The sequence below is a fragment of the Serinus canaria genome, chromosome 4, assembly GCF_022539315.1.
Source record: "Serinus canaria isolate serCan28SL12 chromosome 4, serCan2020, whole genome shotgun sequence".
NCBI lineage: Eukaryota > Metazoa > Chordata > Aves > Passeriformes > Fringillidae > Serinus > Serinus canaria.
The window spans coordinates 15,036,229-15,062,820 of record NC_066317.1 but is presented as its reverse complement, the minus strand read 5'-3'; the positions used below and the strand labels follow the sequence as shown (position 1 = coordinate 15,062,820).

General features: G+C 37.1%; 1 protein-coding gene across 1 annotated transcript in view; it reads left to right on the top strand.

Annotated features, from left to right (window-relative positions):
- Positions 1 to 26,592, top strand: part of HHIP (hedgehog interacting protein) — a 75,085-nt gene that overhangs the window by 33,080 nt on the left and 15,413 nt on the right. The window contains exons 5-11 of the mRNA XM_009101343.4: positions 16,077 to 16,228; positions 16,664 to 16,837; positions 17,663 to 17,806; positions 18,687 to 18,808; positions 20,846 to 20,969; positions 21,319 to 21,449; positions 22,041 to 22,122. Of these exons, the coding sequence (XP_009099591.3) occupies positions 16,077 to 16,228; positions 16,664 to 16,837; positions 17,663 to 17,806; positions 18,687 to 18,808; positions 20,846 to 20,969; positions 21,319 to 21,449; positions 22,041 to 22,122 (929 nt within the window). The remainder of the gene's footprint in view (positions 1 to 16,076; positions 16,229 to 16,663; positions 16,838 to 17,662; positions 17,807 to 18,686; positions 18,809 to 20,845; positions 20,970 to 21,318; positions 21,450 to 22,040; positions 22,123 to 26,592) is intronic.

Genomic DNA, 26,592 nt, shown 5'->3' with positions numbered 1-26,592 from the left:
TACTAATTTCAGCTTTCAATACACCTCTTATACTTCGCAAGGCTTGTAATTTAATTGCAAGCGTTGGCTACACGGCATGCTAAGATGTGTGCACACAGCTATGTAGCTGAAAATTCCACAACATAATGAAATATTAGCTGTAATTAACAAGAGACTGGATTGCTGAGGTTCTGTGGCATGCCTGCAAATGTTTGAGCCCGCATTCCTTCCATACAGTCAGCTCTGACGAGGCTCATAAGTCCCTCATGCAGGGAGACTGTGGGAAGAGCCCATATGGGCAGGGAGCAGGGGAACCTGCTGGTGTTCTGGAGAATATCTGTTCTGCTTCAATCTTCAGAGCAGAAAGGGCAATTTTCATATTACATTTATTACATTTGGTGTGTCCCTGGGAGATTTTCCTCTATCAGTTCCAAGAACAATTGCAAGGAAATAATTCTGAGTTTATGAATTTGTAGAGGAAGTGAATTTACCACTTTTAAATATGTTTAAGCAGTTACATTTTTATTCCTCAGATATAGCAAACTGTGTATAGCCTGTCATTTTTTCAGAAGTTACCATTCTTTTTCCCCTAAGGGAATATGGTTTCTGTAGCTTTAGTGAGGCTCTACTAATTATTACATACCTCATATTTCTAAAGAAGAAGTTATGTTTATGTTAGCTATTTTTCTTTCAGGAATTGTTCCATTCATTACCTAAGTATAGATTGCAAATGTGTGAATTTTCTATTCCTTTTTGGGGGGAAGGGAGGGCAATAGAAAATGTTGACATTAATGAAGGAATAATATATCAGTGTATTACAGTATTCTGACAACTCTAGTAATTTTTTCTACTTTGAATTTGAATAACTGTCACATTTAGCTAATGTCCATTCAAATGCAAAAGTGTAAATAATGACATAATTTAAAACAGATGCCCAAGTCTTCCAACAACAACAACAAAATCAGGAATAATGAATAATATTTACTTAAATTTCAAGTTTATATTAAGTAATGCACTGGACTATTTGAAAAAGCTGTCAGGGGTCCTTGGATTAAATGGGTCCACATCATTTGTGTACTGCATATCTTTGAAAGCTGACTTGAAAGATATAATCCCAGTCGATAATTCCATTACAAATTAACTCAACTGGCAGATATTTGTCTAAGGACAAGGATGCTGATGAGCCAGTCATGCTGAAGCAAAAAATGAGTCCATGACTCCTCTAAAACTTTAAGTTTGATTCCAAGAAGCCTTGGCAGACCAACTGTGATAAATGTGTATTTGTCACATGGAAGGGAAATTTTTTTCCTACATAAAACAATTATGATGATGGTTATTGCTTTTAGGAGAGAGCAACACCAAAGAGCATCATTCCTTTCTTCATGTGAGCCCGCAGACTCAGGACTGAAACTTTGGTTCTTACAGACAATCACATTTTTGACAAATTGCTACTGCTGTACTCCTATGATTCCTGGCCTGTTTGGGGTTTGGTTTTGTTTTGTTTCAAACAAGTTACAAAGATGGCTTAACTTCAGAGAGATTTTCTTAATGAAATCCATTCCACCCGAAGGTGTTCTCTCTAACAAATGGGAAACATCACTAAATTTAACCTAAAGTCTGAGCATATGGAAAGCTACATAGATGATGTCAGACATTACAAATATTATTTGTACTTGCTAGTTTACTTCAAGGGAAATTATGAGAATGACATCATAATGATGACTGACTAATTTTTATTAGTGTTTTCTTTCTGAAACTCTACACTTAGAGTTATAAAGAAAAACAGCTTTTAAAATGCCATATCTGTTATTCTTTTCTAACACTTTGTGATTTTCTTATTTATAAAAGATATTCTTATTTTAAAATACCATAGATACTATCGGCTCTTATTCTACTCCTTTGACATGTAAAATATTTTTTTGTCAAAAAGAAAAAAAAATATTATTTAATGCTCATAAAAGATAGGAAATGATCACATCTTCTTTTAAATTAATTGCCGCTTGGGTTGGCCTACGAACCTATAAACTCTGCTGGAAGACTTGTAGCTAATTTCTTTACAACAGTTTCTTACTCTGGGAATGAATTATGCTGATGAAGGGGTGATGATCAGCTTAGGAATAGCGATATGTTCCTGCAGTCAGCAAAGACAAATCACAGGGTGCCACAACTTTGGAAACTTCCAAAATCCACAGACCCTGTAGAGCTGTATTTTACAGCAAGAACCCCGGTAATGCAGGGTTGCATAAGCACTTTCTGCAAAGGTCTGTTGGGTGATTTTGCTGAGGACCTCTTACAGGATCAGCTTCTGCTCTGCAGTGCTGCTCAAGCACTCTGTTATCTTCAGAGCCGGAGAGAGCAGCAGCCAAGGACACCAATAAAACAGTGTCTCTCACGGCAAGGCAAGAAACATTCTTCAGGCCCAGACAAAGGGCATCCCTACAGGAATACTGTGAGAGTCATCAAGGGATGAGATACCATGATTCAAGTCAGTAGGGACTCCACAGCTAAAACCTGGTGGGTGGCACAGCAAGCTGGAGAATTCCCCTCCCTATTTTTAGGAATTTAGTAACACCAGACTGCATTCTTGGGCTCTTTACTGAGGACAAGATTAGACCACAACACCACAAATCTCCATGACTATATTAGTATCTTTCTCCAAATGCTCTTGCCCCATTCAGCACTGTGTTTATGGTTGACCTCAAAGGCAATGGTCTTATAAATGTGTTTATGGTTCAGCATGTTCATAGATGTTATACATATTACGACCTTTGTTTATCTGTGAAGACTTGTTTTCATGAGAAATTAATATTTATGGTATCACAGTGCTTACACACTACAGGGTACTTTAAATTATGTGCCCCAATGGAGCCATCATATTCATGAATTAATTTAATATGCAAAATTCAAGGATGAATTTAGCATCAATAAGCCCTGCCAGATCTGCATATTTGGCTCTGACTTCTGGCATAAAGCGATGCATTGTCAGTCTCAACTCCCACATGGATATATTTACATTAGGTGTGCAAAGGCAAGGTTCACAATGTGACTCCCATGGCTGAGTTAAAGTCCCACGGGTAAAGCTTTTGAGAAATTGCCCCCTCTCAGTCTTTTTCACCCTCTTGCCTTGGCAATGCTGAGGGAGTGTCTAACTGCTCTTATTTCATTCCAGTGCCAAGCAAATAAAGTTCAGCAAATAACTAAGGCTTGGTTCCATCATACAGCATTACAAATTTTTATTTCCAGAAAATCCAGCAACATCTTCCATAAAAGATGTGTATGTGAGCTCAGAGATATCCCAAAACAAGAGGTGTAGGTTGTATAAATGGCATCATTCAGCTCAGCACAAAAGGAAAGTTAGTTCTGAGACTGATTTGCAGAGCAATTCTAAAGAGAGCTTCATCACCATGTAACGGGCCTATGCTGCAAGGAATGCTCCCCTAACCAGCCCCATTTGCAAATGATTTTCAAGATAAAAAGGAGCAAATGATCTCTAATAGATAATAAACAGCTAATCATTACATCACACATACCACATCAGTTAATACAGATACATTTATTAAACCTCTTTTATATATGACTTAACGTTAAAGCATTCTATTTTATCAAGGGATTCAAAGGGATTAGAGTTTAATTTGTTATTTTAGTATACTATACCTTTAAATTGTTGACATATAAGTTGTATAAATAGAAACACCATAAATCTCTTAAAAAATGTACCATAAATTTTTTATGTATGACCTTTAAGTAACAGCAGTCTGTTGCATAACTCTGCAGGGGAAGTCACATGGTGGAAACCTCATATTTCCTTAAATTTATGGTTGTTTCTTGGTGGTCTAAAAGACTTCTTTCTTTTTTTTTTTCTAAAGTTGTAATCTTAGTAAATTGTTTAATGTTTGGTCTAATGCAGGTCAGTGTAAGTTCTTATTTAGATTTATAATAGGAAATATATAATGTCAGATACCAATGAAGCCTGGCTAATAAAGTCAAGGATACCAGTATTATGTTTCATTATAATGATGTGAAGATAATCCTTTAGCTGCATAACCACCATGTTAGCTACAGACCATAAAATAATCTTTATGAAATCTTAGGGTAAGATTAATTAAGAGAAAATTCTCCACTTTTTTCCAGTAATTTTTTTCCTCCTCAATCAGAAGCATTTTTGATTGATAAATCGTCTCCTCAACATTGTATCAGATCTCATTTACTGACACCAAAAATCAAGTAAATGCTGAAGTGGAGAGAATTGGCTGCCTCCTGTTACCCTTTTTTGCACTAGAAAAAAAAAAACATCACTGGAGTTTGGGCATGTGTCTAAATACTTGCTGAATTAGGGCCTTATGAAACAAAATTGTATATTAAGGTAATGATCATTGCCATTACTTAGAGGAAATTTTACTCTTTCCAGCTCCAAAAGAGTTTGGTTTACACTCAAAGCAGTGTTATCAGCATCAATAGAAAAGGTTTGCCTCAAGTTAAAACATGCAAGGGAATATAAGCTGCGTGAACAAGAAGAAATTATTAGTGGTTTTCCACCTCCACTGAAATCCTCAGAATCCAAAACAGGAATTTACACCACTTGGCAGAATAAAAATTAAACCCCACTCAGAAATGTCAATATTTAAAATACGTAGTACAACCATAATTTAATGAGTTCTTTAAAAATACACAGGGTACATACATGAAGTGCAGTTTTCAAAACCCTTTTTCCCCAACTGTGGAATTGCATGTTGCAGGCATAACAACATTAGTTTATTCTTTACTATAAAAAAAATCCTTCTAGGTAGTTCAAAGGCCATTTATTTAAGCCTTAAGATATGCAAATCAAGCATGTTTGCACTGTTTATACCCACTCATGTCCCACTTTTGGGGCTAAAATCCAATGACATTCGATGAGAATTTAACCTACAAGGCGAAGGAAAAGTGTATTTGTCTAAATGCTGGATGCAAGTGTACGTAGTGAATATGTGCATAACACATCAGCATAAACAGCTTGGGAAATCCAAGCCCTGCACAGTCATAAATCCTCCCCTGAGAGGCAGATGTGCAAGGCAGATGTGCATGTTCCACAGGAGATGCAAGTGAAAGCAGTGCTTTGTGTGTCCAGCCTGGCAAAGGATGAGGGCAGGTTTAGATTGGATATGAGGAAGGAATTCTTGACTGTGAGGGTGAAGAGACACTGGCACAGGTTGCCCTTCAATCAAAGGTACCCAGTGGTGTGCCTTCAGTGTCTTAGTAACGTTTGGTTCAAGTGACTTTGGTCATCCTGTCAAAAGGTCTCAGGTGCTATGCAAGTTCAAAAAAGAGAATTGAAAATAAAATAATGAAAATTCTTTTTTCCCTGATTTGCATTCAGACTTCTGGATAAGCACTAAAATAATTAATACATGTTAAATAAATATTTCCAGGAGTGTTTAAGAGTGAGAAATCAGATATGTTAAAAATCTGCTGAAAACCAAATTAGGGACAAGATACAACAACAGCCATTTTACTGCCATGGTATGAGCATTTTTCAGTTAAGGAACAGGTAATTTGTAAAATGAGTGTCTTTGGGCCTGGAACAGGGTTAATCCAGAATCTTGACAGACATGAAAGCCTAGCAAACCTTTTATTTTCTCAATAATTTTCTTCAAAAAGAGCATTTAGAGCCAGAACTTAGAGGAAGGATGATAGTACTCAAGGCTAGTCTGGAGCAGAAGGCAAATGTGAACCAAAAAGAGAGTCTGGAACTTTTTCCTATCCATGCAAGGCATTCATTATCCTCACAAATAACAGAAAAATCAGCACTGCTGGGGCTTTCACAAGTAGATGAGGGTGTCAAGGGAGAGGCAAAAATCCATCCCGCAGGCAGCGAGTCTTAGGAACCTCAGAATGCTGGCAATGGCTTCGTTAGAAACCAGAGAGCCTTCCCATGCCAAGAACAGACACTAAAATCTCAGACAGTTAATGCCAGAACAGGATAGAGAGGAGTGAGAATATTCTGAGATTTTGAAAACATACTCTCACCAAGTGTGGACTGAAAGGTTCTCAGAAAGGGCCAAATGAAATATTTCATTTCAGTGTTGACATTCTTTTAACTAAAACTAATTTCCAAACTGAAAACAACTCACTGAAATAATCAAAATTCCCACTTTTACACGTATTAGAACTGGATGTTCCAAGAATTCCAGAACTATTTCACTTTTTGCCCCCCCAAATACAACATGTGTGACAAGCAAACCTCCCTTTCCATGAGGGAAAGCAGGGGCTTGGACAAATCAGCATTTTCCACCGCTGTCTTTACTGAGAGAGCTTCCAGCCCTTTTGTACTGAAGACATTTTTCATAGTAATTTACTGGTTGTCTTAGGACAAATGAGTTCTGAAGTTCTGTGTCTGCATCAGCTATTGACACACACACAAGCATATTCCTCCAATTATTCCATATGCATGCAGTGCCTCACCCTATTTCATTTTTAAAACTGAGCATGCTTAACACATTCCTTCTTTGCAATGTCCAAAACTATCTTTGCATTCTCAACAAGAAACATATTTCTCATTCACACATCTTGGGCCAAACCCAGATGGTATTAGTTTCCTACAAGGGTATTTCCTGTATGTCTGAATTGTCAACACGGCTGTGGATTGCCATCATTCTCCTCTTATATACAGATCCTAGTCATGGAGAGCAAACCGTATATCCTCCACCGCCCTGGTTTTTCCACTTGGCACATTTCATAAAAATATTCACGTCTCTCTTCAAAATATTAATATTTTTTTCTCACTATTTTAGTTGAGAGGTAAAGACAAGACCTATGTGAGGGATCCACAAAAAAATGCTTGATTATTTTAGCTTCTTCTGGTGTTCGCAAAACGTCTGTGGAAAAAATCTGGATATCTCTGGATTTATTTACTCCATGTTTTCAGGTAGCTGGCAAAATACATATATTTCTTAAGACTTACTGAAAGAACTAAAATAATTTGATTGCTTAAGGCAGTATTTAAAGCCAAACTTAACTGGAGCAGTGTGGGTAGGTTGCTCACTGGCCTTTCTGCCCTTGGGCTGCTCACATCCTGGGGCACTGGGAGGTTGATGGGACTGGCAAAGAACTGGGAAGAAAAATCCTTTGGCAGTATCAGAGAATGCAAACGCATTTTTCTTCCCAGCTGCCATTCAGTACCTTTTCAGAAATGTGAGGGTTCAATGCTTAAATGTGTTTCTGACCCAGGAACAAACATGATCTACGTGCATGATTTTTGTTGAAAAAATGCAGTCATAGCCTTTTTTGGATTATTTCTGGATTCATTTGTACCAGGATCCCAAAAAGTTCAGTTCTTATATTTCAAGGAGTTTGATTTTAGATAACAAATACAGTTCCAATGCTCACACTCACACGTGGAAGCTTAAAATTCAGTACCAGATACTGGACATCTAAAGGGGTTTTCTGTTTACATTTGTGCCAGTAAAACAAGACTTTTTGGAATGGCTGAATGGCACAATTTCAATACTGGAGAAAGAAGATATAGCAGAGTGGCCTAGCCTTCATCCAGTAATGCTGCCGTATATCTATGGGTAAAATCTTGAAGAACATTTATTGAGCTTCTAAATACAAAGTCTGATTTTGCCTATTATGTTTAGCTTAATAATTACTGAGTAAACCAGCAACACATGCAACCAGCATTTGCTTTGAAGGTATGACATGTTGTTATCAAAACTATGCTAAATGCTGATGCTAAATAAAGGCTGAAATATGCCTCTCCATGCATCCACATTTCAGAGTCCAAAAGTTCTTTGGATATTAGAGAGCAGAATAGCATTTGCTTTATCTCTAGGATTTGCACACGCACTTTTTGGCAAGTGAAAAATAGTGACATGTTCCCATCTTTCAGGCCTGCAGGCAAAGCCTTACATTCTACATGGGGTCTCTGCCCCCAGGAGAGAATCTCAGACAAGATCATAGGTGCTATATAAGCCCAAATTGCAGTGAACCTTTTTTTATCCTTCCTGTCTCTCTCCTGTGTTCTTTATGCTACCTGTACTTCTATCCTTCAGATTGTCTCCCACTCCCCTACTAAAATCCATTCAGATAATGTTATTTTCCAGTTTCTTACAATAAGAAGAAAAGGAGATTTGAAATATCTTGCAGAAATCACTTTAAAGCCTTTCCTAAGTACCTTCAGAGCCTTAGTGACTAAACCCAGAAATTTGCTTAAGAAATAACCTTCAATGGAGAAGATTACCTTGATATTTACAGCAAAAATGAGCATCATTTTGATAAGCCAAGGAACTCACTCTTTTCTCACAGCAATGACAGAGCTCACTCATAAAGGCCACAGTTTAATCCAAGATATGTTGATTATCATGGTAATATTTGGCAAAGAAATACAAATAGTGTGGACTGAATGAAGTGCCTCTAGCCCAAGGTATCCTGATGAAGGGGTGGTTTTTAAAATTCTTTTTACCATTTCTTTTGCAAGATGCAGACTGCTAGCAACTTGCTGAGCAAGTTTTAATATCCATTAGCATGCAGACAAGAGTAAGGATATGGAGACCAATCTAAGAGGAAATCTAAAGCTTTTTTTCTTCAAGCTGGCTGTGGTTTTCTGTGTTCTCTCCCAGCCCCACAATATTTAAGTACATAGCTCATGTGAATGTACCGTTCCTTTTGCAACCAGAAAAAGCAAATACCTGCTCTAATAGGTGACAGTTCAGCACTGGGAGCCAAAGGAGAAAGGCAGTATTGTTTGTAAGAGTAATGTCATCATGGCATATTCCCATTTGCATCCCTCTTTTTTGAAAGTAGTTATTTTTAATGCCTACAATTAGACAGATCAACATTTCTGGTTTTAATTTAATGCAGAGAGTATGATAATTACTGTTATTCTGTTCTGAATTATATCCCTTAATTTCCATATAAAGTGGTCACGGTAAAACAGCATGAATTTGTTTTCGATTATCAGAGTACAGAATTTGTTGTAGGTTCGTTCATTTTACATAAATACTGTCAAATTTGCTCTGTGTCACTATACATCCTTTTTTTTTTTTTTTCAGCAGAAAAGTCTTATAGCTCATTTAAAGTGCTGTAGACTTTTTTGTGGACATTTATTAAAATTAGCAGCTGAAGAAGATCCTTGCATGGTAGTAGGATTTTTATTTTTCCATAACATATTTTTATCCATAGGAAGGACAAAAATGACAGCAGTGGTTGATATGGCTGAAATGTCATGCCATAAAAAAAGCAACTTATGTATTGAATTGTAATTCTTAGAGTATTTTGACAACTCTCTGCCAGTAATCTGTATTTTAAACAAAATGAAAAATTGTATTGAAGGTGCTACTGAAAAATAAAGATAAATTTTATATATATAGTGAGGGAAGGAGAGCATGAAGAAACCAGAACAGATGGCTGAAAGAATCATAGTCAAATTAGAGCACTGGTAGAAGAGCAAGTCACTAAGATGATTAATTTGTATTGTTTGTGTGTTTACAGAAAAATAAAGTCAGCATCAAAATAGGGTGTAAGTTTTAAAAGTCATTCTTGATTGGAAGGGGCAAAGCCCCAGTTTTGGTGACTGGGAAAAAGGATTATTGGTGTCTTGTCATCATGTCATGTATTTGTGAATGTCAATGGAACGTAGTCTGTTCTCCGTGGGGCATCATCTGAGCCAATTTTATTGGACTGACTACTGAAAGAAAGTTGTAAAATTTGCCTTTATCACAGAAGTGGTGTGGAAAGGTGGGTAAAGCTTCAGAGCAACAGAAAGGAAGAGGAAAAAATACAAAGGTCATCAAGTCTATTCTCCCCTATTAATGAAGGATTTTCATGGTCAATAAATTTCTGAACACTTACTGCATTCTCATTCACTGGAAGGAAGCTTTCTCTGCTTTCCTGGAAGGCCAGTTCTGCAGCACAATAGACCTCAAACCAATGCAGCAGAAAACCTGTCAGTGAAAGACAGTCTGCTGTGGAAGAATGCTGGAGAGGAAAAGTGTAGGAGAGCAGATATGCCAAATAAATAAATAAAAGAGCAGAAAGTGGAGGCATGCCAGGGAACTGAGAAGGAGCATACTTATTTTTTACCTTCCCATAGTGGCCTCCGCTGGTGAACCACTCACTGAGTTGCTGGTGGAATGTAAAGCTTCCTTGAAAATAAATCCAGCTGGGGACAGAGGTAGAATCACCACCTGTGTTCCCAGAGGATAAATGCTGCTTACAGCTCAAGAGGCCTCTGTGGTGCAGGAAAGTGTGTAATTCACACCTTCCTGAGCCAGCTTTACTGAATGCAATAATCATCTGGTCTTTATTTGAATCTCCCTCTTCCGGGACTGATTTCCACTGTCTTCTGTTATTCCAATTCTCCTAAAGCAGTGCAGTACATAAAGTTTCTCAGTCCAGATGCAGACCTCACATGGGCTCATGGCCACCTCCTTGCAAGCACACTCGCAGCCCTGTGTCACTCTGCCCAAAACCTCTCAATTATTGGCTGGCTCTGGGCAATCTCAAAGCTTTCAGCTGCTCCCAACCAATAACTGGGAGAGTTGGGAAAGCAGGATTCCTGTTGTACCAGCAGAGTGTGAAGGAGGCAAGCTGTGGGTTTGTGTTGGGTTGGCATCTGCATTTATAAGTTTCGTGTACTTTCTTTAGGAGGACGGGAAGAAAGAATTGTATTATCAGGGGACGAGGATTGTCATTTGGATTAAACTAAAGACTTGCCCAGCAGAACAGCAAAATCTGGAGTTGAGGAATTAAAAAAATAAGTACAGAGGACTAGGACTAGAAGTGAAAGGTCCTGCATTTAGTGACTGGTATCTTCAAAGGACTGTGAAGGTAAGGAAAAGAAAAAAATTATCTCCCCATGTCAAAATTTTGTCTTTGCTGCAACAGAAGTAAGAAGAAAAAAAAGAATTAGGCTTTAAGTTCTAGTGCTATCAAACATCAGAACAGAAAACTTTGTGATGGATGCACTTTGGCCATTTTCAGCTAAATCCTGCCCTTCACCTAACTGAATAAAAAGCATCTCTAACCTCAGTAGGTTTTGTGCTTAAGTTCCAAGCCAGAGTACAGTCCTTTAAGTATTTCTCATGTATAAATTTAATTGTAACATGTTCCTGTACCTAAAGTTATTTTAAAGTCAAGTATTAAAATAGTGCATTTGTTGAAATCAGTACAAAAAATGAAAATTATTTTTGAAAAATCCTTAGATAATTGCAAAGCCCTTTATAAACAAGGAAAAAAGTGAAGCTCTGCAACACAAGAGGAAAAAGGAAATGCTTTGGAGATAGGGTCTAGTATGTATTCCATACTGAGCCATGACATCAGTGTAATTATCTTCCCCTAAGGTAAATGTCTTATGTTACAAATCCTTCCCTTGCCAGAGGCCTCAGGCCCCACAGATAGCAAAGCACTGGAGTCCTCAACACCCAAGAGGTCTCACAGGAGCTCTGCTCCTACAGCCCAGACATCTTCTACTCCTTTTATTCAGTGTTTGCTGTATTTCCACCAGGCAGGGGCAATTCCCTCTTGTGGAGCTCAGAGTAGGTGGTGCAGCTTGAAGGACAGGGTGTACCCCTGCAGCAGACCTCGGCAGGCTTCTGCTTCTGCTGGAGTCACGTTTCTGTCCTGTGCTGGGGCCACATTTCCAAAACATGGCAATTAAGCAAACACTTCCCACTGAGAAGAATACCTGACACTGATCTTCCTTCAGCCCTCCTGCATCTTGTTCTGAAGAGTTCAGATGGTGCTGCCTGATAAGAGGTTTTACCCTTCACCCATGTTTTTTTACAAATAAAACTCCTTAAGATCAAACACTTGGTAAGGCATATTGGTTATGCTATTTATTACATAGGAAATAAACTAAATTAAAGGTGACTATATTACTTCAACAACTTACCCAACATTTCTGCTACAAAAATAGATGAAAAAAAAGAGATAAAGATCTTAGAGTTAAAATATTGGGTGTTGAATTTGCATATTTTAAGCACAACCCCTTTTTAAAAAGGTTGTTACTCCATTCCAACATGAGAGTGAGTTTGTCCAGACAAAAAGTCAAGTTTAAATACCATTATATACCATATATATATATACCCATAATATTTGTACTGTTAAGTATAAATACCATTATTTTATAAGTATTATATAAAGAGTGCCTTCCAAAATCAGTTTTAAAGGAAAACTTGGACTATGCTACCTACATTGTTTACTATTAAGCCACACAGAGTAATGGAAATAAATGGTCATGTCTGGTTTTGCTTACTAGCATTAATTACTACTAAGGATACGTAATTAAGGGTCATACTTACAATGTGATCTATTTTAAATTAAATAATTTAAAATACCAGTTAAAGCATTCCTGTGTATTTCTCTGTATTTACTATATGGAATAATACATATATTGACATAATTAAATGGCAGCATGTCTTAAAAATAAGTGCAGCATATGTTTCTGAATTACAGAAAAAGTATAATGTCTTAATAATATAATAAAACTTCTGTCTATAATGCCAGAGGTATACCAGAGTACATTTGAAAGCACACAAATTGGAAGCAGAGCCTAACTAAGGAGTGGTTACATGAAAATAGCACCATTCTATAAAAATCCAGTATTCACATGCTTCACATCCTGTATTCACAGGCAAGTTACTTTTCTTTGAGTTAGGTCAAAATACAAAGTGGATAATTTTGTGCACTTGTTTAACATTTTTACAAGTGTAAATATATTTTAGCAGAAATTACAATGCAAAAAGAAGTATCAAAAATATCCTTCAGCTGGGAACACATACTGCTGTAATATACTTTCAGCACTGACATAAGGTAGCTAAACAGACCTTTAAAAATGAAAAATATAGAAACACTTTGTTTTAATGTTTACTTGGCTTTGTACTGACTTTGTACTGACTCTGATTAAATTATTTCCATGGCTGTGGTCTTAAAACTAGACCTAATTGGGGTTTAAAGGTCCAAGGTCCCTGGCCCAAGGAAATCAGGTTTGGAAAAAAGTGTAGTATTGGTACAGAAGGTGTCACAGCCACGAACAGGAGAGGGGAGCCTTCAAGCTACAGAGCAGTGCAGGCAGACATCGAAAGCAGGAGCTGCCAGATTTAGTTACGACACAAATTTCACATTGGCCCCAGTCCACAGTATGTTTAAGTAATTAATACTCATTTCAGCCAACCATCATTCTTTGTCTTCAACAGACATCCCAATGGAATACAAAGATTTGTCTCATTCTTCTTGCCCTTCCTTATACAACTGACAAACATTAATGGTTATTCCATCAAGTAGTGCAGTGCAGAATCTCATACAAGCTGATTTGTCATCTACAGTTTGTTGGTGCTCGTTCCATCTAAAGGGAAACTTTCAAAGAAAAGGATGTCAATAACCTTTTGAGCTGCCAAGAAAAAGATACAGCTATTTGACACATGGTATACACAAGAAAGACTGTAAAGCCTGGGATGCTGGTTTCACATCAAAAGTCCATTGATAAAAAAATGAAAGAGAGAATATTCTATAGAGAAGGTCTGAGATTTTGTACATAATTATTCGGTTTGATAGTACTAAAATTACTACTCCAAGGGGTTTTGCTGGGTACCTCTCCATTTACCATACAGTATATGACACAACACTACAGAAAACTATATACCTTCTGGCAAATAGAGGGTATTTTAAAAGCTATGGAAGTTGTGGCAGGGATTTGGTTGGGAAGAACAGGTTTTCCAGTTAGTGATAAAGTTGAAAATACACAAAAGGAATCGATTTCCAAAACCAGGAAAACTAAATGTGGAAAAACTCATCTGGATTTCTGGTTGAACATGAGCCAACTAATGTCTTGATGCTGCACTGATTTCAGTATCTTGGAGGGATATTCACAAAGTTTTTATTAAGTAGTAAATAGATCTTTTAGAACAAAATGTGTCCAACTGACTTTGAAAAACAGCAGTGTGACTTTTCAAGAAGCAATAGAAACAATCTGTAAAGTGATACACTGCTATCTAACAATCATGCAAGACAGCAATAAGAAAAAGTCAAGGCCTGATCCTACGAATGCAACTTGCCGTAGTTACTACCTTGCAGGTCCAGTGTTTCATTCATTTTTCAAATTCTTGCTTCATGTGTACTTCATTAAAAGCTCTTAATTTAATTTTCACCTGTTTACGCTTTCAACAACTTCGCTTTCACACTGAGACGGCTGCCATGGCATCAAGCACTAAATAAAATCTTCAGCTCAGTAACAAAAAGATCTTTTCTTACTAATACTTTCAATAACTCACCTTGCATGGCAGGCCTAGTGTGACTCACTGACATTCCTGGGCCCTCAAATGAGTTGAACTCATCTCTCAGGAGAAGAAATAGGACTGTCTTTGTCTGGGCACAACAGATAGAATCATTCCTCAGGAATCTTTGAAATATGCCTTCCTGTTCCCAAAGCAACTGATTTGCCTCCCTTTGCTTCAGAGTTTATCAGAGCAACTTGGTCAAAGCTCTTAGAAACTCAAACAATAATATCTACAATCAGTTCAGACTCAGCTGCAGAATTATTTTTGGCTCATAAAGGAGAAAAGGCTGGATTGGCAGTCCCTTCATCCATGATGACTGCAACTGATTTGGCAGCTCTAACTAGACTTTCTCTGATAACCCCCTGAAACTAAATTTTTCTAGCAAACAAAATAGCAAATTTTCTCTGCCTCTAAATTAGCAGGATACAGATTTCATTGTACAAATCTGTTTGTATGGAAATCTCTTGACCTATTTACATCTCCATTTCTGACTCAGGTTTCTCTTTGGTGGTTGTGATTAAAAAGGAAGTACGGCAATCATGTTGAATTACAATAAATTAAAGCTGTGCACTTTCCCAATTAGGCCCTTTGTGGGATGACTTTCAACAGGAAGACAGGCCCATCCATCACTCTGAAGTGCAAATATATTTTAAAGCTTCATTCTCTCTTATAATTTCAAATTTCATAATTACTTATCTTGGGTGTGGTTAGAGTTGCAAAATGTTGTCTCCTTATGGGTGCAGAGCTGGAGCACTTGAATCTACAACAGAATCACTGGTTCTAGTTTTGAAGGGCTGGCAAGTCCTGAGTCAAACCCCAAAACATCTATCACCTTGTGAATAATCACGTATATTAAGTGAATTTGAATTGTTAACTATGTGCTGTGTTTATTTTGGTGCCTCAGCTTCGCTCCCTGTATTGCCTCAAAAGCAACAAATGAATCTGAGTTTTATTCTTCATTTATACAAATACAGTTTTAGGCATAGTAATAGTACATACATTTTTAGAAGCTCTTTAGTAGCCAAAAAGAAAATAGCCTTCTATTTAAGTTGACAGGGTATTTGCATTGTCACAGTACATTACATGGATTGGATGCTTAACATATAACTGTACTAATCTTCATGGCAAACATAATAACAAAAGCAAGTTGTTCTGAGATTTTTCTATTTCTATTTAAAAAAAAAAAAAACAAAAAAAAAAACAAAACCCCTTTCCAGTGAGGGACCACATGTAAAACTATGGTTTCTCTGCACGCAGACCAAGGCTGCTTATTACCTACAGTACACCAGCTATGATGAACAGACCACCATAGTTGTGACAACTGATGTTGCTGCCTCCAGGGTAAAACAAAGGTTTACATATTACACAAGCAATTTAACTGTTTTCTAAACATATTGCCAAGACAGTGGGAGTTGGCAGCCAGAACTGTGTTTTAGGTTTTGGATACTTGGATTAGAAGTGACTGCTGATTATAGACCTTTTTATTCGTCTTCTACGAATTACAAGCAACCTAGTAACCCAGCAAAGAATCCCTCACAGCACTTAAACTTGTCTTCATGGCTTCCCAAAGATTACAAACACAAATCACTCCACAAAAGTGGCGTAACAGACTTGTGCATAGATAACTACATAAGGCAATTGTCTTGTTCTAACTCTTAAAGACTTCCCCAAAGTGAAATGTTTTATAATCCTTTTTGTGCAGTAGTCAGGAAAGAAATAAAAGAGTTTGGGCAAAGATTATCCACAAGAAAGAAACTTTTTTTTTTTTTTTTTTGGGTTCCAGCTGAAACACAATGAAGAACATAATTAACTTCACAATTCTTTGTGTTTTTCATTTGACTGCAGGGAGGAGATGAAAGAGGACTGTTAAGCCTTGCATTCCACCCCAATTACAAGAAAAATGGAAAGCTGTATGTGTCTTATACCACCAACCAAGAACGGTGGGCTATTGGACCTCATGACCACATCCTTAGGGTCGTAGAGTACACAGTATCCAGGTATCAGTAGAAGTCTAAAATTAACAAACTCTATTTCTCAGCAACCTCTGCACTTTAGTATTTCTGATTTCTAAAACAAATATGAGGATTACAATGTATAAACTTGGGCACCTGCAGAAAAACTATTGTGGATTTTATTTCGAATTGTAATTTTGGAATGACAGTAAGTGCATAGGTTTTTTCTTTTTAAGACTTTTTTTCAGTTATTCTGTCATTTTAAAATTATGAATACTTCCTACTTATTGTATATAGGCAGCAAAGTAATTGTTTGTGAATGCTAGAAAATTGAAATTTCTCGGAAATAACTGTCAGGCATTTTTCCACCAAGTTACAACATCCACATCTCAAAGCATAATTTGAATGAATCAAGTATATTTTCAGAAAGAGGAACAAAGATAGTGAACTGTGGAAACTGTTCATATCTTTAACTTGCAGGAAAAATCCACACCAAGTTGACATGAGGACAGCAAGAGTGTTTTTAGAAGTAGCAGAACTACACCGAAAACATCTAGGAGGACAGCTGCTGTTTGGCCCAGATGGTTTCCTATACATTTTTCTTGGAGATGGCATGATCACTCTAGATGACATGGAGGAGATGGATGGTTTAAGGTACAAAAACTACCAGTGGATAGACTTCTATTATTGTGCTCAAAGGCCTCTTTGGCTCAGGAGAATTGCAGGTGCTCCTGTGGTTTTTAAAATATTTTTAAAGCATAAGGGTATACTCAAAACCCAGACCAGAGGGTAATTGTAGTACCTGGTTTTAAATTAATGGAATGGAATTAATTTCAACATCACATTGTTTCATGTTTATGGTAAGAGTGTGCTCTTCTACTTCTCCTTTCCTCCATCCCAATCACAAATGTAAGTTAAAACATTTTAGTTTCTCCTGTTTCATGTAACAAGAAAGTTCTGAATACTTACAAAAAAGTAAGCTCCATTCAAACAATACAATTTTTTTCTCACTTGTTTTCTATATAATTAATCTTTGGGTTGTATTGTGACTAGAAATCATTGAATTCAAGAGTAGGACCCAAACTGTGAGCAAAATGCACTTTGTAATTACAAAGTAATTACATTATATCCATAGATCCTCTAGATGACACACAGTATAAAAGAGTTAGTAGCCTTGTATTTGAGGCCCTAAAAAATTGTGATGTTTGGAAAGTTGTTCTTATGATCAAGTTGCTTCCCAACAACATGATCAGAGGCATTTTAGTCTGCACATAACAAGGCAAACTATTTGCCAAAGTGAATCTCTGAAAGGCTCTGCTACACTTCTTTGGACTTGCATCCACCATGATATCCATCTCTACATGATTAATCAGTAAAGTGGGTCATTTATTTTGCTGGTTCACTCTAGTATTATATGGATTAAATTTATCAGTGAAACACCTTTAAAAACCCAATAATTTTACCCTCCAACTCTCTCAGTGATTTTACAGGTTCTGTATTGCGCCTCGATGTCAATACGGACCTGTGCAATGTCCCTTATTCCATCCCACGGAGCAACCCGCACTTCAACAGCACCAACCAACCTCCTGAGATTTTTGCACATGGACTCCACAATCCAGGCCGGTAAGTAAGTTTCAACTAAACTGAAATTGCTCTGGAGCAGGCACTGTTTTCAACCTGGCTTGCTTTTATACAGACAGGCAGCAATATTTCAGTAATAAAAGCACTCATGAACTTTTTGAATCTTCCACTCCTCCACCTCCACACATATGTCACAGTTAGAAACAAATGTACATTGGCAAAGGGGAAAGAGAAGAGCATGCACAACTACTACAAGACCAAAATGACAGAAACAAAGTACAGAATTTTTAGCTTTAGTTGGTAATAAAATTACTACCTTTGTGAAAGAAAAGAGCTTAAAGCAGAAAGCTGGTAAAGTACAGCTGAAATGGAAATCTTGACTGGGAAAAAAAAGGCACGTGGAAAACAAATGAGAACATCTGGTGATATCTAAACAATAGCATGGAGGAGAACAATGCTTTAACTAAACAACACATAATTCAGCAAATTAGGTGGGTGGTAGTACTGAAGTAACATTTAAGGTCTTGGTTTGAAAAAAATCAGAAAGTCAAGTTGTTCAGATAAGGACTTGAATCTTGGACTTTTTAATGGTCCAAAATTCCTACACCATATAAGTTCATTTAGCTTAAGGCACTATTCTTTTCAGGTGCCATATTGCAGACCACATTATATCACTAGGTAAAAATAGTTTTATTTCACGTTACATAGAAATGTGTAGGAATGAGAAAGTTGTATTATCTCCTCTATATAAATCCAATGCATTTCTCAGATATTTTGGCTCAGCATGAAATAGGTCCCTCAAATGAAACAATAGGCACCACAAAGAAACAATAATGCTTTAAAATGTAATGCTTCATATTGATAGTTACATGATATGAACTCACCTCTCTCATGGATTTTCTCTTTTTTTGTTGTTTTAAAGGTGTGCTGTGGACCGGCACCCAACAGATGTAAACATCAATTTAACTATACTTTGTTCAGATTCAAATGGAAAGAACAGATCTTCAGCAAGGATCATACAAATAATAAAGGGCAAAGACTATGGTAAGTTCTATCCAGCATAAAGCTGCTGGCAACAGTCAGGTTCTATTTCTATGGAATAATAAACAGCAGAAGAGAATATAGGAAACTTACAACATAGATAGGATAGACAACTTATCTGAGATAGAAGTGAAATTTCTGTCTTTTCAAAAGAAATCTTCGATGTAGAAGCGGATAAAAGATGCCGGCCAAAACCAAATTGAAATGACTCAACTTTGTTCTTGTTGGTGTAGAATATCATGTAAATAAGATTTAACAAATTTGACAGTTGCTAGTCTGTCAAAGATGTCACTGTTGCTGCATATTTTGGCTCATAAAGAGAATATTTTGGAATATCAGGAAATGATGAAAACGCATTCTTAGTTTTCTTAGTATTCTTAGTCTTTCACAAATAACCTTTTGAGAGAGAGAATGGAAACCTCATGTAATGTGCCTCTTATAATGGAAAAAGTGAGATAGACAACAGCAGACCACAACCAAACAGGGAAATGACTGAGCTCTGTTTAAATGTTACTAAAAATAAAAAGCTTAGAAAAAGGCACTATGCTGCTACTTCATAATGAATTACTAGTTTAGATTAGATTACAAAAAGATAAATACACTCCATTAGGGACTTTCAAATATTAAAGTGCTTCATGCTATCTCTGAATCAATATTATTACCAGTCACAATTTCAGTTTGATGTTTAACTCTGATGCTCACCAAGGTCCTTTGCAAGTTCAGGCAAGCCAGGTGACACTTCCTCTGAGCTATCACCTGCCTGGACTGCCCATTTAGCAGCTTGTAAATTCCTGATGGTAACACGTGATAAATGCCAACGGTGTGTAAAGGCATTGAGAACTGGCCTGTCTGTGGAGTGTAGCATTTCCCTTCCTAATCACATCCTTAGGTTCTCCCACCTGTACTTCCCTTAAAAGCAAAGCAGCTGTGCTGGCTGGCACAACAGTACACAATGGCATAATGCAATTGTACTACTTCGGTTATTGCATGGATTTTCTCTGTCCATTTTATAAAAGCCAAACCAAAGAATAATATTTGGTTAACCACTGCTCCAATGGAATTTTGACTGCATCCTTATTGCAGAGTAAACTAAGCAATATCGTGTCTATCCCAAGCAGCTTGCCAATATTAATACTGAGCTGTGGGTCAAGGGCTTCAATAAAAAGAGTTCATCATCGTTGTCTCCCCCATAAAATTTCAGCTCTAACTCATATAGAGCAATCTGGGAAATGCATTTATCAAAGACTTGCCCTCTGACAAAAAAAAAATCCTATTAAAAATGGTTTACTGGCTGTGGCTTTTTTAAAATTATGCAGCTAGCATGTCAAATGGAGACTACTTGTACCCTTAGTGGTATTTGGTTGCATGAATAGGAACATATACACTGGAGATTCCTTGAAGAATTGTTTGATAGGACTAAACTCTGTGGTTTTATGAAATAAAAAAGGGGGAAAAAAGTATAGGAATTGCAACTACTATAGCAGCATAAAATAAATTACCATGAGAAGATACAGCCAGTAATAGTAGTGTTTTATGGGATATAACACACATACCATGTTTAAAACTGTGACTTGGAAAGTTTCTCAAACTATTGAAAGGATTTCAAAACTAATTCTACTGAAAAATCACTGGAATTTCTGCACTGGACTCTACAGTGAATGGGGGTTATTTTGTCCCTGAAGTTCAGGAGATCCAGTCTGCAGACTGATTGACATGTAGAAATAAATAGCAGTAATCACACTGGTTTCAATGGAAGTCCAGCCTAATCTTTATGAAGTTTTATTCTCCCAGCTTGTGCACATGGAAGAAAGCAGTTATAGCCTCACCTTTTGAAATCTCTAATGGATTGTTTCACACACAGACTTTGTTGTAATTTTCTGTTTGTTTTTTTTTTTAAACAACTAATTTCTGGCAACGCATCTTGAATTCTGAGGAATCTTCAAATGGAATTAATCTCTTTAATTGAAGCAGGAACATTTTCCTAAATGTGCATCAATATGCAAATGCATATGATCTAATGCTATGCTAGTTCCTTTTCAGAGAGTGAACCCTCCCTTCTAGAATTCAAACCCTTCAGCAGTGGCTCCCTGGTTGGTGGATTTGTGTATCGAGGCTGCCAGTCGGAGAGGCTCTATGGAAGTTACGTGTTTGGAGACCGCAATGGGTACGTGTTGTACAGCTCACTCCAAACAAAAATGCATGGCAAGTGGATTTAGTCACTCAGCTGCCTGTGTAAAGCCACACCAACAGTCTTGTATATTGTGTCACTTGGCCAGTTTAGCAGAGTGGTAATGCAGATTAGATTCTAGATCTGGGAATAAAATAGCACAGCTTTCTAATGAATGGTGACATACAGAACATACCTAATCCTTGGAAGTCGTAAAACAAGGAACTGCACAGATGTATCTATGAAGCGACTTGCAGCAAGTGTTTACTTATTTATCTGGACAATGAAAATCCTCTGTTCAAAATGTAATATAACTCTTTTTTTTTTTATGTGTTTGTGAATGTAGAAATTTTTTAACACTGCAACAGAGTCCTGCAACCAAACAATGGCAAGAGAAACCCCTCTGTCTTGGCAACACTGGTTCATGTAGAGGTTTCTTTTCAGGCCCTGTCTTGGGATTTGGAGAAGATGAACTAGGTAAATACTAAAAGAATTTTGTCTTAAATTATAAGGCTTATCAGTAATTTCTGCAGCAGTATTCATAATTATAGTCAATGTTTAAAAAGAACGCTATCTGTCCTTTGCCAAAGCTGCTCTCACTGCTCTCAGCTACACCTCAGCAGCCTTGTAGGAAGAACTGAGAAGAGAATGCGTTGCTGGAAGGGGCAAAAATCCTTATTTTGCCTCACATGCTGTGAACTTGGCACTCACTATGACACAATGTATAAAATACTTGCTTTTATTTCCAGCATTACGGAATTAAAGGGCAAAGATATTGCATGAGCAGACTGACCCCTCTTCTCCCTTCCTCACCAATTTTAATTTTTTTAATCAATTCTCTACTTTATGAAAAAAAGAACTCATGATAGAATGTTTTTCACATTTTAGCATCAATTTGGGGAAAGTGCTTGTATAAATTTTCAAATAGCAATTGATTCTTTTGTCTATTTCAGTGTGTCTTCTGAAGTTTTTAAAATCTCATTTGGCAAATACAACCAGATCACAAAAGTCATGTATTTAACATCTTAGGAAAGGAGTAGTAATTTATTGCACTGTTTTCCCTAACAGGTGAGATTTACATATTATCAAGCAGTAAAAGTATGACACAGCCTCACAGTGGAAAACTCTACAAGATCGTTGACCCAAAAAGGTTAGTATTGCACTTCCTTTTGGGATCAGCCTTTCTCTCAATAGGTTAAAAACCAGAAGGTAACTGCAGTTCTGTTCATGTGGCTGAATTATGCAATACTGTTGTTCAATAAAAAGGAAAATTTCCTATGCAGGGGGCTCCCTAAAAGCAAATGTTCCAGCAGCAGCTAGCAGAAGAGATTCATTGTCTCATAGGAAGCGAATGTCAGAACAGCAGAGGGGTAACCAGCACTAACTTCTGGGAATTTTTACACTTTGACATTGTGCTGAAAGCTGCCCACTTTCCCACCTAGATGTATATTCTTAATATGTTTTCATAGAGAAGTAGACCTACTCAGTATGGAACCATATAGACTGGTAGAAGATCCTTCCGGATAGTTCTGAAGCCAAATTATTTTTAAATACCACAGAAAGTTATGCAGCATCAGTGGAAGGAGATGCTGGAATTGTCCCCAGTACTCCTGCTTCCTCACCTGCCACTGTGCTGTGACAGGGCACAACAGGAGCTGCCTCCAAAGATCAGCACTGTGTGACAAAACCTGTGCTATGTACTAGGAAGCAAGTACAGAAAATAACCAGTGAATCCTAGCCAGGGTCAGTTTGGCCATAAGCTCTAAGGGCCTTGTTCAGTCTTTCCCAAATATCTCTTCTGTTGTACAGGAGATACCACCAATGGACAATAACAGAGAGGCCTCAGTTCTCATTAGGTGTGAGTTGTCACTGCTTACTAATATTGAACATACCCCTTCCATACCCCTTCTATTGCATATCTCTCCCTTGGCAGGCTTGGAGCACCAAGGAGAGAAATCCTCTGTCCTTGGACTCTGTGCCAGAAATACAGGGAATTCTTTAACTATTCTTAAAGAACTGCTTCCAAAGGGCTTATAAATCCCACTCAAGTGATTTATAAGACATAGAATTAATAGGATTGTTCTAATTATTTTGACTAATTTACCAGTTGTAAAATGAGGCTAAATGAAAATTATCAAGCCAAAGCTCCTCAAGGCATGATCTTTGCAGAGCAGCTGGATGTATGAAAAGATTAAGGAATCTGGAAGGACTGCAAAAAGCCAGTTCCCAACATGACCCAGGGGCCCCAGCAGCAATAAGAGCTGATGACTAGCAGATAGATACTCACTTTAGCTGGGGGAATACCATGTTCTTCATGATGGATCTTGCTGCTCCATCAGACCAAGTTCTGATGTGTAAAAGTTGCGCATCCATCCTGTAAAAGTATCAGAAATCAACACAAAAGGAGGCAGCCATCAGAAGTGAAGTTTGTTGTATAATACTTTCACCCCATCATACCCTACAAAAGCAGCTGCCTATTTGTTCAGCATCTACTTCAGCATGTTCTTCCATGGGTATCAGTCAGACTTCCATTTTTGGCTTTGCTATTAAGGGAGGAATTTATTTTCTTGTCAGACTTAAATTCTAAACATTGTTGGTGGGGTAACAAGGGAATACAGCAAGAAAATCATGGCACTGGTTGCACACTGTACTGTAAGTTAGAGTTTCAGGGGTAGTGGACTTCAAGTGTTTTATAATTGTACTACCCCAACAACAAATAATTTGGAAGCAGATGTTACTGCAGGTTGGTGCAGTCTGTCAGTCAAGGTTATTATGTATGTTTTATTTATGCTTTCTGGTATTGAAAACATTTTTTTAGAACAAAACTTGCCATTCTTCCTGGGATTGTTTAGTCTGTTGGTGTATGGTTTTAAGTGAATTTTACACCCTAAATCCACTATTAGTATCTAATTACATGGGGCTGCCTTTTTTGACCTCAGCTTTTTGTTCCTGTTACCTCTTCCAGTAGGGTGGTCTTCAGCTGACATACCTGAAAGGTCAGACCTCCCATTGCTGCACTCATGGTTGGCTGTTTTCATGCATGGAAAAGGGTCAAGACTGTGTTTGGTTACTGGTGAAAGTAACCAGAAAACTATAAAATACTTTTGTAAATTGGCACATAGTTGAAATTAAACAGACTGTGGCACAGGGATACAGTTTTTGGTAACACTTCTCAGAAGCACAGGATAATTTTCATTCAGGCAAAGTTTTGAGTTTTGCTGTCTTTCAGTCTCACACCACTGCAGCTTTTAAGGGAAGGATAATGAGTGACTTCCACAATGGAGCATTGCAATTGTACTTACCATTCCATGCTGATTTCATACCAACCATGTAAACAACTTAAAAATTCCATGGCTTTGGCAAATGTTCGTGTAAAGTTTTAGTAACAAAATATTGTTATTGACAAGATAATATTCTTTTCCATATTAATATTTTGTTGCTTCTCCTTGTATGCACCATGCCAGTACAACAAATATTCACATAAACCCTACCACACTAAGCTTTGTAGAACATAAAGTAAGGATGCTACAGATGAACTATGAGTAGCAGGTAAAAATAAAATAATGAAACTATTGATTTGTCATGTCTTAGAAATTCATTACTGCCTAAAAAACCCCTGTGAGAGGTGGTCCCTGGCAGACCTGTTAATTACAAAGAGAATCTTCCATGCCTGGGGCAGTGTAGAAGAACAAAATTATCCTGCCTTACAGTAGCCCCTTGCTAGAAATTAACAGTTCCATGCAAACCCAACCTTCTTCTCCTAGTGGTCATATGTAAGCTGCTGCAAGCTTACAAAATTATTAAAATTGTTTATTTAAAAAAATAAACATTACATGAAGGTGCAGAGTTTTATTTCTTTTGATCTTTTTAGAATCATAGAAACGTTAAGGTTGGAAAAGACCTCCAAGATCAGCAAGTCCACCCTTTTACAGATCACAACCTTGTCAACTAAACCAGAGCACTGAGTGCCATGTTTCTTGGACACCTCCAGGGATAGTGATTCCACCACTTCCCTGGGCAGTCCATTCCAACACTTAAAAACCCTTTCAGGGAAAAAATACTTCCTGATGTCCAACCTGAACTTCCCCTGGCACAGCTTGAGGCCATGTCCTTTTGTCTCATAGAAAACTACTGCATAATCAAACAAAACCATGACTCCTATTTTTCTTCTCTCAAATGTAGCTTTAGACAGAAATCTATTACTTGGACATAGAAAAAAATCAAATTAGGTGGGCAGGTTAACATTAGGAGATCAGATGATGAGGGTAATCCAGAGAACTCTGCATTAGTCTTCAACACTCAGCAGTGGGAAAGTCCCATCCTACAACAATCCTTCAAGTGTAATAGAAATGAAGTGCTCAGTTGAGGTGATATATGACAGATTGGTGAACATGATCAACAAAGAGGTTCTGAATCCCACAATTATCAAAGCCATTTGAAATACAGAATTCCAGGTACCACAGTAAAACTTTTGTTCAGTTCTTCCAAATATTTCATATCAATAACTAAATAAACCCCCACTGAAAGCACTGAGTGAAGTAATCCTTCTCTTTGTAAAAAGGTTATTATAATGATACATTAGTGCCTGAGAGCTCACAGACAATGAAGTGGTTAAATAAAAGCCCTAAGCATGTGAAGTGCTGCAAAATATAGGTATACTACATATTAGCAACAATCCCATAGAGAAATGGGTACAGCCAATAGCATATTTAGCTTTAAGGATGGAGGAGATGTGGGAAACAATAAAAATTACAGGCACATAAAACCAACATTGGGCACGTTAGTTAAACTGTCAGTTGAAAGACATTCTGAAGTTAAAACTGTCTCTGAAAAGTATTTCCACTGTTTTTCAATTATCAAAAAAACCTATTACTACTGCTTTCCAGGGATTGGAACTCGTGATGAAATACAGGGAGAAAGACTCAGTTCTTTTGAACTGAAAGGTAGGGTTAGTCAGATATCCTGAAGGTCAATGCAAATACTAGCATTTTATCAGTTGTTTTTGTGACCAAACACCAAACCCTCTTTATTTTCTAGTTTTCTACTTTCTGTTTTATAACTTTTCTATCATGTTTTCTGTTTCTAAAAATACATACTAATATCAATCACAAAAGTGTTGATGAAGTGAAAAGAAAAATCAACTAAGTAAACAGTGATGGAGAAAATGTAGAGAGGTCAAAAGATTCCAGTTAGTCAATAACAGAGAAAATAGGAGACAAACCCATTAGAAAAGAAAAAGCAATCATTTTTCTAGCATGATGAGAGGAGAAAATCAACTGTGAAAATGAATATTTAAATAAGTAAGATTTGTTGATAGGTCCATACACTCTGTAATTTAAACATTATTAGTAGACCAAGTAGTAAGAAAATAAACTTTGTATGGTGGAGGAATAGCCATAAAGAGGCTCTTTAAGTTTTCTTTTAGAGAACTTATAATATGATCACTTTAATTTCTAAGGAAATTACAGATAAAAGGAAAGATATCCAGAGAAGAGTCTGGAAGTGACAGACAATGCAAAAGTTTTCCTTTTAAAAGATGTTCTGTGAAGTTTTAAGTGTGAAACTTTAAGAGTTTGCCACCATCCATACAGTGATTCCAAAGAGGATGAGTAACTGTTTT